The sequence below is a fragment of the Apteryx mantelli genome, chromosome 25 (assembly GCF_036417845.1).
Source record: "Apteryx mantelli isolate bAptMan1 chromosome 25, bAptMan1.hap1, whole genome shotgun sequence".
Lineage (NCBI taxonomy): Eukaryota > Metazoa > Chordata > Aves > Apterygiformes > Apterygidae > Apteryx > Apteryx mantelli.
This window is the reverse complement of record NC_090002.1, coordinates 7,427,667-7,439,895: the sequence shown is the minus strand read 5'-3', so window position 1 is coordinate 7,439,895 and position 12,229 is coordinate 7,427,667. Positions and strand designations below refer to the sequence as shown.

Genomic DNA, 12,229 nt, shown 5'->3' with positions numbered 1-12,229 from the left:
GAAAGGAGGAGAGGGCAGTGGGGAGAGGGATGCGGCACCTCATCATCTCTGCTTTTGGGCAGATCTTTGGGATCCTGAAAGCCCCATTCAAGGACAAGGGCGGGGAAGGGCCCCTGGTGCGGCTGGAAGAGCTGTCGGACCAGAAGAACGCTCCCTACCAGTACATGTTTCGCCTGTGCTACCGTGTGCTCCGGCACTCCCAGGAGGACTATCGCAAGAACCAGGTGTGTTGGGTCATCCTGGCCTCCATCCCGGGAACCCCATCCCAACACGTGTTGCACGGCCCTGGGGGGTTTGCAGAGGTCTCGGAGGAGCATTGCCAGACCCTGGCACCCCAGCAGGGATGCAGCCCTGTCCACTGCCTCATCTCCTCTCTGCCTGCTGCAGGAGCACATCGCCAAGCAGTTCGGCATGATGCAGTCTCAGATCGGCTACGACATCCTGGCTGAAGACACCATCACGGCCCTGCTGCACAACAACCGCAAGCTGCTGGAGAAGCACATCACGAAGACGGAGGTGGAGACCTTCGTCAGCCTGGTGCGCAAGAACCGCGAGCCACGGTGGGTGTCCAGAAGGGCCCTGTCCCAGGGCAGGGCTGAAAAAGAGCTTTGTGCAGCATGATGGGTGGGAAGCCACCTCAGTTAGGGGCAGAAAGAGCCCCCGTGGACACCCCCTCTCACAGCAAGCTCTCTCTGCTCTGCCCTTGCCTCCCAGGTTTTTGGACTACCTCTCGGACCTGTGTGTGTCCAACCACATTGCCATCCCTGTCACCCAGGAGCTGATCTGCAAGTGCGTGCTGGACCCAAAGAATAGCGACATCCTCATCAAAACTGAGTGAGTAACCAAGGGAAAGGCTCTTCTGGGGTCAGGATTTCATCTGGGTTGGGTGCCTGGCCCTGCCTGCTGCCACCTCCCTTGGTGCCCCATTCCCTGGCTGTAAAACCCCCGTCATCCCTACTCCTACAGGCAGTGTGCCCCAATGGTTACAGCGTGGGGTGAGGAGTAGGATCCTCCCTCTGTGACAAGGTACAGCCATCCCCAGTCAAGGGGAACATCCCCAATTTTACCCCTTTTCCACCCCTAGGCTGAGGCCAGTGAAGGAGATGTCCCAGACGCATGAGTACCTGAGCATTGAGTATTCGGAGGAGGAGGTCTGGCTCACCTGGACAGACAAGAACAACGACCACCACGAGAAAAGCATCCGGCAGCTGGCACAGGAGGCACGGGCAGGCAATGCCCATGACGAGAACGTCCTGAGTTACTACAGGTGATGATCCCGCACCATCTTCTCCCCAGGCTCCAGGGAACGGGGTGAGGATGTTACGTGGCCTCACTCCCTCTCCCCCTTACTGCCAAACAGGTATCAGCTGAAGCTGTTTGCCCGCATGTGCCTGGACCGCCAGTACTTGGCCATCAAGGAGATCTCCCAGCAGCTGGGCGTAGACCTGATCTTCCTCTGCATGGCAGACGAAATGCTGCCCTTCGATCTCCGGGCATCCTTCTGCCACCTCATGTTGCATGTGCACGTGGACAGGGACCCCCAGGAGCTGGTGATGCCCGTGAAGTTTGCACGGCTCTGGACTGAGATCCCCACAGCCATCACTATCAAAGAGTGAGAAGTGTCGGGGCTTGCAGGGGCTTTGAGGGGCAGGGCGGGAGGCGGGATGCCAGATGCTGCCCCTCTGTAGGGGACTGGGACTGGAGATGTGGGCATTTGTGGAGTGAGCTTGACAGGTCTCAGCCTGGGAAGGAAAAGGTCTCCATCATGCTAACGAGCATCAGTTCTGGCTGTGATGGCTCTCAGTGACTGCCTGGTCAGTGCTCCTTCCAGGCTGAGCAAGAGGAGACTTTGCTGCCTCGCTTCCCTCCAGCTTACTCCCACCATCTCCCCTTGCAGCTATGACTCCAACCTCAATGTTTCCCGTGATGACAAGAAGAACAAGTTTGCCAGCACCATGGAGTTTGTGGAGGACTACCTCAACAACGTGGTGAGCGAGGCGGTGCCCTTTGCCAACGAGGAGAAGAACAAGCTCACTTTTGAGGTGCGAGACCTGTGCAGGGTCCAGTCCTTGAGGCTGCCTCTGGCTGACAAGGGCAGCTGCCTTGGCATCCCTTTCCCCATGCATTTGTTTCTCCTCCACCTGAGTGTGGAGGGGTCTGGAGTTTACTCATCCTTCCCCCAGGTCGTCAGCCTTGCCCACAACCTCATCTACTTCGGCTTCTACAGCTTCAGCGAGCTGCTGCGCCTGACGCGGACACTGCTGGGCATCATTGACTGCGTCCAAAACCCTCAGCTGATGATGCAGGCAGTGTACAACGACGAGGTGACGGGTGAGTCCCTGTTCCATCACCAGGGTAGCTTGGCAAGGTCCCGTGGGAAAGTGTTTTCTGTGGTCCACCTAGCACTTACCAGTTTTGGCTCCAGGAAAAAAAATCACGAGTTTGATCACGTGAAAGCTGGGCCTGCAGTGAGAGACAGGAGTTGTTAAGCCCTTGGTCTTTCCCAGTGTAGGATGCAAAGTGAGCAAGAAATGCTGCAAATGTCCCAGCAATAACACAGGCGTGGCCATGCCAGAGGAATAGCAAGTCCCTCCTGCTCATTCTCTGGTTAATGTCCAAAGCGTTTTCCAGTTTAAGTGGGTCCTAACGTCAGTCCTCTCCCATCTCTCTTTCCCCCACTGTGGCTGCCTCTCTAGGGAAGAACGTGCGGAGATCGATCCAGGGTGTTGGGCAGATAATGTCTACCATGGTGCTGAGCAGGAAACAGTCCATCTTTAGCGCTCCAAGCCTCAGCACTGGGTCCACCCCGGAGCCAGTAGACAGAGGGAGGAGCATCGAGAATGAGAACATTGTGGTGATGGAGACCAAGCTGAAGATCCTGGAGATCTTGCAGGTGGGGGACAGCGGGGAGGGAGAAACCAGGTTGCTGATGCTTGGAAGGAGGGAGGGAAGCGTTGTGGAGCTGCAGGGTGGACCCTGGGCTGGGGTGGGACAGGGTGGTGAGGGAAAGGAGCAGTTGTCTGCTACAGAGGCAGCTGGCATGAAGAGGACTCACTTTTGCTTTCTTCCCTCTCTGCTGCTACCAGTTCATCCTGAACGTGCGGTTGGACTATAGGATTTCCTACCTACTTTCTGTCTTCAAGAAGGAGTTTGTGGAAGTCTACCCCATGCAGGACAGTGCAGCCGATGGGACAGCTCCAGCCTTTGACTCCACAAGTAACTCTTCCCCTTTGTTTCTGGTGCCAGTTAAACTTGGCAAACTCCACAGGCCGCGTAAATACAGGTGACAGAGGCAACAGCTTCAGCAGCTTTCTCTCTGCCCGCTGCTGCTGCAGGGGATGCAGGGGGTTGGAGTTTGTGCAGGAGGGAGGAGGTGTCCTGCGTTCATCGCAGGCAGAGCTGCAGACATGCTGTTCCCACCCGCCAGCCCCTGGAGAGACGGGCCGGCGCTCGGCGTGTGCCTGCCCAGGGAGCTGGGACAGTTCCTGTGGGGTCTCTGCCAAAGCGCAGAGATCACATCTGCTGCCCTGTTCACCTCCTGTGTTCCCTCTCTTCAGCTGCAGCGATGAACCTGGACCGGATCGGCGAGCATGCAGAAGCCATGTTTGGTGTGGGGTGAGTCCCCTGGCCCCTCCGGTGCCCAGTTATCCTGGCCGTAGGGCTCTTCCCTCTCCTATATGTACTCGCTGCTGAGCCTGAAAGCTGCAGGTGATGAGGAAGATCAGGCTATAAAGGCTAATGCAGCTGTCCCTATCGGCCCCGAGGGGTGACTGAGTGCTCACAAGCTCCCACGCGGCTGCTAACACCAAGCGCTTTCGTCTCGGCTTCAGGAAGACAAGCAGCATGCTAGAGGTGGACGATGAAGGAGGGAGGATGTTTCTCCGGGTGCTGATCCACTTGACGATGCATGACTACCCGCCACTCATCTCCGGCTCCCTGCAGCTCCTCTTCAAACACTTCAGCCAGAGGCAGGAGGTCTTGCACACCTTCAAACAGGTAACCCCAGCAGGATGCTCCCCTGGAGCACCTGTAAACACGTGCTGGGCTGCCTGTGCAAGACGTGGGACGCGTCCCAGTCAGGGTGACTGTCTGATGGCTCCTTTTCTCATGAGGGAGATCTGGGAGAGGAGGGGAGCTGGGTTCCTGCCTCAAACTGGTTGCCCAGGGACCCACTGGGAATTTCTTTGCAGGTTCAGCTCCTGATCTCAGCCCAGGATGTTGAGAACTACAAGGTGATCAAGTCAGAGTTGGACAAACTCCGCACCATGGTAGAGAAATCAGAGCTCTGGGTGGACAAGAAAGGCAGCACCAAAGGAGACAGCACAGTGGAGGGGAACAAGAAGGAGAAGAAAGAGGTGAGAAGCCTGAGGAAGACTCCGGGAAATGGGATGGGGGAAGAGCAGAGGGCAGAGGTACAATTTGCTTAAATCCAACATGCATCTCCCCTTGATGGGTCACACATGCCTCTCCCTGGAAGAGGAGAGTCAGAGAGGATCCGCGGGGTGCACTAATTCCCTCAGCATCAGAGAGGAAAACATGAGGAAAACATGAGGAAAAACTTTTTCACTGTGAGGGTGACAGAGCACTGGAACAGGTTGCCCCAAGAGGTGGTGGAGTCTCCTTCTCTGGAGATATTCAAAATGCGCCTGGATGCAATCCTGTGCAATGTGCTCTAGGTGACCCTGCTTGAGCAGGGGGGTTGGACTAGATGATCTCCAGAGGTCCCTTCCAACCTCAGTGATTCTGTGATTCTGTGATTCTGTGAGGCTGATGGGGAGGTGCAGTGGGACCTTGACCCATATCTCCCCCCTTGCAGCATGCTGCTGACGAAGAGGTCATTGCTCCAGGAGAGAAGAGCAGCGAGAACTATCAGATAGTCAAGGGGGTAAGTGACCCCCTCCAATTCCACCTCTGGCAGCATCCCCAGGACCACTTCGCTAAGGAGAGGGCCAGCCAGGGATGTCTGTCTGGCCTGGGCTAGCGTGACATGTACCAGCGAGAAGGGGATGGGAAAAATCGTGGGGACACTCCTGATTTCTTCTACAGTTGAATGGAAATAAGCCAAGCCAGGGCTTGTTCCTATGGTTCAGTGCAAGGAGCAACTTGTTAAGTTACTGGAGCTTGTGAGTGAGGAATGCAAGGGAGACTCCCACCGGGGGGGGAGCGGAGGGGAGAGGTCTGTGCTGGCACGAGGGCTCTCTCTGCATTGCACTGCACGGAGGATTTCTGAGTGGGGTGACGGGATTCGTGAGCAATGCACAAAGCGGGTGCTGGGCATGCAAGGAGTATGTGGGTTTACGGGTGGTGCCTCTGGATCTCAAGCAGGCCCCCAGTGCTGATGGGTGTCCTGATGGACTCCCAGTCTCAGTTCCCTTCTGGGCCATGGTCGTTCTCTCCCCAGATCCTGGAACGGCTGAATAAGATGTGTGGGGTCGGAGAGCAAGTGCGGAAGAAACAGCAGCGCCTGCTAAAGAACATGGATGCCCACAAAGTGATGCTGGATCTGCTGCAGATCCCCTATGAAAAGGTGGGTGAGCAGAAGCAGGCTGGGCCCTGCAGCTCCCAAAGTGCCCAGGAAGAGGGGTGAAGGGTGAGGGGACCCCTGGTGCATCCAGCTCCCGCAGCTGGGCCAGGCAGGAGCCATTGCAGCCTGCTCCCCGTTCTCCGTCCCTCGCTGACTCAGGCTGTTTCTCTTCTCTGCCCTTCCTCAGGGTGACGCCAAGATGATGGAGATCCTGAAATTCACCCACCAGTTCCTGCAGAAGTTTTGCGCTGGCAATCAGGAAAACCAGGCGCTCTTGCACAAACATCTCAACCTCTTCCTGACGCCAGGGGTAATGAGAGGGGGTTGAAGGACGGTCGTAGGCGGTAGTGCAGGGAGAGATGTTGGCACTGTTCCTGGGGTTGGGAGGGTGCAGACCTGCAGCAGGCAAGGGCAAGAGATGGAAAACCCGGGAGGAGACTCCCAGGAGAGGAAGAAGGTTGGGACACAGCTGTTCCTAATGGCCCTGTGCAACCCTCCTGGCCTCACTTTGCCTCCCCTCATCCCACAGCTCTTGGAGGCCGAGACGATGCAGCACATCTTCCTCAACAACTACCAGCTCTGCTCGGAGATCAATGAGACGGTGCCACAGCACTTCATCCACTGCGTGGCCACCCACGGCCGCCACGTGCAGTACCTCGACTTCCTGCACACCATCATCAAGGCCGAGGGCAAGTACGTCAAGAAGTGCCAGGACATGATCATGACTGAGGTGAGAGCCCCTCTCCCTGCAAGGCATGAGCACATGGTGGGCAGCAGGATGTGGTTCCCAGGAGGAGCAGGATTGGCTTCTCCTGCAGGGAAGAGCCCTTCCTGGCTGCGCTGGTTTGTTGCAAACAGCTCTAAGGTCTTGAAGTGAGGTCCAAGAGTCAACAGCCGTTTTAGAGAACATGGGCTCTGATCCCCTAGATTGGGGTTGTTTTTTCCTTTCTGTTTGCCTCGTTAATGTGCTGCAGCAGGGCCTCCCACAGGTTGTAAGTTTAATTGCACTGCAAATGCTGTGTTTTCCTTGTAAATACATGGCGCGTTCATCCCCAACCCTACCCCTGAGCAGAGTCCTTCTGCTTGCCCTGGGGCAGGGGAAGTGGTTTGTTGCCTCCTGAGATTTTTCACCCTCCTTCTCTAGAGCGGTGACCACTAAGCTTCCTCCACAGCTCACCAACGCCGGGGACGACGTGGTGGTTTTCTACAACGACAAGGCCTCACTGGCCACCCTCCTGGAGATGATGACAGCAGCCAGGGACGGGGTGGAGGAGAATAGCCCCCTCATGTACCACATCTCGCTGGTAGACTTGCTGGCTGCCTGCGCCGAGGGCAAGAACGTGTACACGGAGATCAAGTGCACGTCCCTGCTGCCTTTGGAGGACGTGGTGCGGGTGGTGACGCACGAGGACTGCATCACCGAGGTACGGGGTGCCCAGCGAGGAGGGTGCCTGGGCTCAGGGGGTGACACGCGAGGGAGAGGGCCGGATAGGAGGTGATGTCCCTCCAGAGCTGCATGCCACCAGGAGTGAGGGTCTCCCTGTCACCGATGGTGAGCTATGTTTGCCTTCCCCTCACTGTGCCTGTGTCCTCCTCCCTCCCTCGGCAGGTGAAGATGGCCTATGTGAACTTTGTCAACCACTGCTATGTGGACACAGAGGTGGAGATGAAGGAGATCTACACCAGCAACCATATCTGGACTCTCTTTGAGAACTTCACCCTTGACATGGCACGGGTATGTGAGGAGTGCTGGGCTGGAGGGGCACGGCAGAAATGGCTGCTGCCCTGGCATGGGGACAGGTTGACCTCCCTGAGGTCAAAAAAGCCTGGGGACTTCCCCAGGACTAGACATGCAGCTTGGACACCATGAGGACTTGTGTAGCCTGGAGGACTGCCCTGTTATGGGCTGGGGAGCAATCAGGGCTGTCTGGCATAGATCCAGGAGCTGTTTCACTTGCCATGTCCTCCCTGCTCGGAAAGGCCACTGCATGCCAGCGGGCATCCAGCCAGGATGCTTGCTAATGTCACCACAATAGCTAGGTGCCATCAGCAGGCTCTCTTTTCCTCGCAGATGTGCAAGAAGCGAGAGAAGCGCCTCCCGGACCCCACCCTGGAGAAGTATGTGCTCACAGTGGTGTTGGACACCATTAATGCTTTCTTCAGCTCCCCTTTCTCGGAGAACAGCACCTCACTGCAGGTAACGGGGCGCTGCATGGCCGAGCCTTGGCTGTGCGCTTCCCTTAGGAAGCATCACCTGTGCCTAGGAGACCTGGGAAGAAGGGGGGCTCACCCAAACGAGGAACAGCTCTAGGTCTGGAAGGGCCTTGCTGAAGTACAGACCTGCCCGCTCTCTCCTTCAGACCCATCAGACCATCGTTGTGCAGCTTCTCCAGTCCACCATGAGGCTGCTGGAGTGCCCCTGGCTGCAGCAGCAGCACAAGAGCTCAGTGGAGGCCTGTATCCGGACGCTGGCCATGGTCGGTAAGGAGCCATGCCGCAGGGATGCTCTGCCTCCCCGCTGGAGAGGAGGATGCAGCCACCCTTGGCTGCCCCCACTCCTGGCAGCGATCAAGAGCAGTCTTCTCTACTGTGGGTCTTGGCAGGGTGCCCTGGTGAGGGGCTACTGGCCAGGAACAGGGAGGTTTGGCTCGGAGATGTGCATTCCTAGCTAGATCTCTGGGGGCTACCAGGGTGGTCTGGGAATAGCCCAAAGCCTGGGTTTATTTGGGAGAATCCTGGTGTGTCCCTGCTGGCGAAAGGCCCAGAAATAAAGTCAGCGTTTATGGCAGTTTTCCCTCTCCAGGACTTTGCCCTCAGCCCGCCTGTGGCTGTTTGACTCAGGACATGGGTTGTTAGCACTGAGTCACCATATGGAAAGGATTGCTCGGTGGTTAGATGCTGGGTGGGGATGTGAGCTGGAGTCTTAGGATTCCCCTTTGTAATTTTAGGCAGGGCGCTTACAACCTCTGTGCTGTGCTTTCCCAACCAAAAACTGGCTGCACTGCCGCCTCCTGTCCTACGGCGGGTGGCAGGCCAGGTTTCTAGGCAATGTTGTGCCGCGTTGGGGAGGGATGGGTGGAAATACTTGACCCTTCACTAGCCTGGGGGAGTTTTATTTTGTATTTAACCTAAATCTTTACTGCAAACGAAGAGCTGGTGAAGGGGTGCCTGGGCCAAGGCAGTGTGGTAGGATCCAGTCGATGGCTTGGGCTGCCTCCGCACCACTGTTGTGGCTGACCCTAACCCCGGCTCCCTCTCCTTGCAGCCAAGAGCCGCTCCATTGCCCTTCCCATGGATCTGGATGCCCACGTCAGCTCGCTGCTGAACAGCAGCTCCACCAGCACTGTGCAGAGGAACACATCCAGCTACAAGACAGCTACACGGACCTTCCCCCGCGTCTCCACCACTCCCAACCAGTGGGACTACAAGAACATCATAGAGAAGCTGCAGGTATGGGGCAGGGAGAAGGGGGGGGGGCGGTGCGATCAGCAAGGCAGCGTGGCTCCGCTCTGTGAAAGCAAGCAGCCATTGGCATTGCGTGGGTCCCTCTCCCATGCTCATGTTTCCTAGGCATGAATTGGCCCTAAAGGTGTGTGCCGTGATTTGTAGGACATCATCAACGCCCTGGAGGATCGCTTGAAACCCCTGGTGGAGGCTGAGCTGTCTGTCCTGGTGGATGTCCTACACCGGCCAGAGCTGCTTTTCATGGAAGGGACGGAGGCCTACCAGCGATGCGAGAGTGGAGGCTTCCTGTCCAAGTAAGGATGCTTTGCAATTGCCCGAGGGTTGTTGAGAGCTTTGGGAAGGGCTGGAGCCTTTCATCTCTTGCGATGCTGTGCAGTCTGGCATGCGCCTGCAGAGTTGGGGGGAGGTGGGACCCTCTTGTCCCTCTGGGCTGTGTAACGGTGGCTCTGCTGTGCGTGGCCAGGCTGGTGCAGCACACCAAGGACCTCATGGAGACAGAAGAGAAGCTCTGCATCAAAGTACTGAGGACGTTGCAACAGATGCTGGTGAAGAGGAACAAGTATGGCGAGAGGGTGAGCATCACCGTCCTGCCCTTCTCCTCCACTGCACACCTCCTGCTCTTGAGTCTGGCAGCATCCTCCCTGCTGCAACCCATGGGCCCTTGGCCTCGTTCCGCCCTAGTGCTGGCCTCAGAGTTGGAAACCTTGTGACGTTTATTTGTCTTGGCAGGGCAACCTGCTGCGGAAAATGCTCCTGAACAATTACCTGCAGAACAAGAAGTCCAGCTCCAAAGGGGAAATCGTGGATGCTGCTGGGGGAGGTGAGTGCCCCTCTCCTGTGCTTTCCCTGTCTTTCTGCTCACATGCACCTTGAACATCCGGCTCCCAAGCCATGATGCGGTCAGGTTTGTAGCTGGTCTCAATGCCCCCAGCACCACTGGGAGAGAGGATATGGGCAGATGAAGGGACAAACCCAAGGTCCTACTGAGAGTTACGTTGTCCAGATGCCCCAGCACAAAGGCACCCTGTTAGCTGTACTTGTTCTCCCACGTGACCGCAGCATCATGGCCTCACATCTCTCTGGGTCCTCTTGTGCAGGCCAAGACCAGGACTGGTCCGCTATCGCTGCTGTCCAGTGCCGGCTGGACCGAGAAGGGGCCACCAAGTTGGTGGCTGACCTCATCATGAACACCAAGAACGAGAAGATTTTCCAAGAGAGCATCCTGCTGGCCATTCGGCTGCTGGACGGAGGCAACACAGAGATCCAGGTGCTGAGCTCTGGCTGTGTGGTGGGCACCTGCCCCAGGGAACAGGGGAGCTGCGGTTTGATTTGTGCAGTGTTACAGCCCTAGCACTTGGTAGATGGGGTGTGCAGGGCAGTCCTTGGTCCCTGGCTCGGCCCCTGGACAGCAGGCTTTGCCAAAATGCTGGTTAGCAGAGCGGTTGCGTGTGTTTGCTGGCCATCCAGAAGAGGAATGGTAGAAGTCTCTGCTTGAATTTTCCAGCTTAGTGTCTGGATCAAACTTGAGGGCTGGATGTTGTGAAAGGGGCAGGCTATTGCCGGCAAGTTTCTGGAGTAATGCTGATGCCCTCTGCCGGGTATTGCTAAAATGACTCAGAGTTACAGCTCTTGGGTGATAACTCATTCCCTATTTTGAATCCTTTATTGCAGGGAAGCTGAAAAATGATACATGCAAAACACTGGTTTTCCTGGCCCAGATCTGCTGTAGTCTCTGTTCAGCAGGCTCTGTGCCTAACCTTGCTTATGGTGAAGGAGAGCCTGGGGTAGGGAACGATCCGCCTCTGTAAATCCAAGAGGACTGTTAGCTCCAGCGCTGCTGCATGGAAATAAACCTACTCACTGGGTTTTTGCAGGCAAGATCTCGAGTGCTGGTGGCTAGCAAATCAGAGGGGCAGGCTGGGACAGTTTGGATCCCATGGGGGAAACTCAAACTGCCATCCTCACTTCTCTCAGAAATCCTTTTACAACCTCATGACAAGTGACAAGAAGTCTGAGAAGTTCTTCAAAGTTTTGCACGACCGGATGAAGAAGGCTCAGCAGGAGACCAAGTCTACAGTGTCTGTGAACATGAGCGACATCGGGAACAAGCCTCGTGAGGACAAAGACGAGCCTGACCCTGGCTCCAAAGGTATGGGGTCACAGTTTCCCTGGTAGGGCCGAAGGGCAGTCTCACTGAATAGCCCGATGCTAATGAGTTTGGGTTTCCCACTAGGACGAGGAGAGACTTTTGTGATGCCTGGCACCCCCTCCCGATACCCGATGGCAATAGGGTTTCGGAAAGGCCATGACACTGGAGAGCAGGGCCAGAACAACGAAATGGGGGTGACGGTCCTGATTATGGAGCCTATTCTGCGATTCCTGCAACTGCTGTGTGAGAACCACAACCGGGACCTTCAGGTTGGTTATGGGCCTTCTAGGATCAGCAGGGATAGGGCAGAGGCCCCAGGACTGGGATGCAGGAAAGCTGGCCTCTGGCCCTGGCTGGGCTCCAAAGTGGGCAGTGCACCAGCCTCAGTTTCCCCATCTGCAAATGCAGTACTGTCCCTTATGAATAACTTTGCTTGGCCTTGTGGCAGGAGCCGTTCATGGCACAACTGTGTCCATGGAGCTGGGTGCTGCTCTCGGAGGTCTCTGTACGTTACGGGGGTGGCCTCTAGCCAAATCCTCCACTGAACTGCACCCCTCAGCAGGGAGCTGGAGGCCAGGAAGGGAGTATCGGGAGGGGGATCAGGACCTGAACCCCGTGTCAGAGCCCCCAGTGATGCCGCTCAGGCCAGTAACTGCAGGGTTTGCTCGACAGAACTTCCTCCGGTGCCAAAACAACAAGACCAACTACAACCTGGTGTGCGAGACGTTGCAGTTCCTCGACATCATGTGCGGCAGTACCACGGGAGGGCTGGGGCTGCTGGGCCTCTACATCAACGAGTACAACGTGGCCCTCATCACCCAGACCCTGGAGACGCTGACCGAGTACTGCCAAGGGCCCTGCCATGAGAACCAGGTGGGCGCCCGGGGGGGGACACCTCCGAGGGGTCTGTGGGTGTCACCGTAGCTCTGGGTTGTTCCCAGCGCGCCTGGGGTATTTCAGGTGGGATGCCTGGGAAAGCAGCAGGTAAACAGGACCAACTCTTGATTTCAGGGTGTAAAAGGGAGCAGAACAACAGAAGAGTTGAGGGAAGCAAAGATGCTGCAAGAATTATGAGCTACTGCTTGGCTAAA

The 12,229-nt window shown here is 56.7% G+C and overlaps 1 protein-coding gene across 1 annotated transcript in view; it reads left to right on the top strand.

Moving 5' to 3' along the window:
* The window catches only part of ITPR3 (inositol 1,4,5-trisphosphate receptor type 3), a 44,573-nt gene that overhangs the window by 22,113 nt on the left and 10,231 nt on the right, over nt 1-12,229 (top strand). The window contains exons 15-42 of the mRNA XM_067310799.1: nt 63-224; nt 388-560; nt 715-834; nt 1,085-1,267; nt 1,361-1,612; nt 1,898-2,042; nt 2,184-2,331; nt 2,697-2,893; nt 3,087-3,216; nt 3,558-3,615; nt 3,831-3,996; nt 4,191-4,355; nt 4,817-4,885; nt 5,402-5,527; nt 5,712-5,834; nt 6,054-6,254; nt 6,697-6,948; nt 7,134-7,259; nt 7,596-7,721; nt 7,885-8,005; nt 8,790-8,974; nt 9,134-9,282; nt 9,453-9,561; nt 9,719-9,809; nt 10,087-10,256; nt 10,964-11,138; nt 11,223-11,407; nt 11,811-12,011. Of these exons, the coding sequence (XP_067166900.1) occupies nt 63-224; nt 388-560; nt 715-834; nt 1,085-1,267; nt 1,361-1,612; nt 1,898-2,042; nt 2,184-2,331; nt 2,697-2,893; nt 3,087-3,216; nt 3,558-3,615; nt 3,831-3,996; nt 4,191-4,355; nt 4,817-4,885; nt 5,402-5,527; nt 5,712-5,834; nt 6,054-6,254; nt 6,697-6,948; nt 7,134-7,259; nt 7,596-7,721; nt 7,885-8,005; nt 8,790-8,974; nt 9,134-9,282; nt 9,453-9,561; nt 9,719-9,809; nt 10,087-10,256; nt 10,964-11,138; nt 11,223-11,407; nt 11,811-12,011 (4,308 nt within the window). The remainder of the gene's footprint in view (nt 1-62; nt 225-387; nt 561-714; nt 835-1,084; nt 1,268-1,360; nt 1,613-1,897; nt 2,043-2,183; nt 2,332-2,696; nt 2,894-3,086; nt 3,217-3,557; nt 3,616-3,830; nt 3,997-4,190; nt 4,356-4,816; nt 4,886-5,401; nt 5,528-5,711; nt 5,835-6,053; nt 6,255-6,696; nt 6,949-7,133; nt 7,260-7,595; nt 7,722-7,884; nt 8,006-8,789; nt 8,975-9,133; nt 9,283-9,452; nt 9,562-9,718; nt 9,810-10,086; nt 10,257-10,963; nt 11,139-11,222; nt 11,408-11,810; nt 12,012-12,229) is intronic.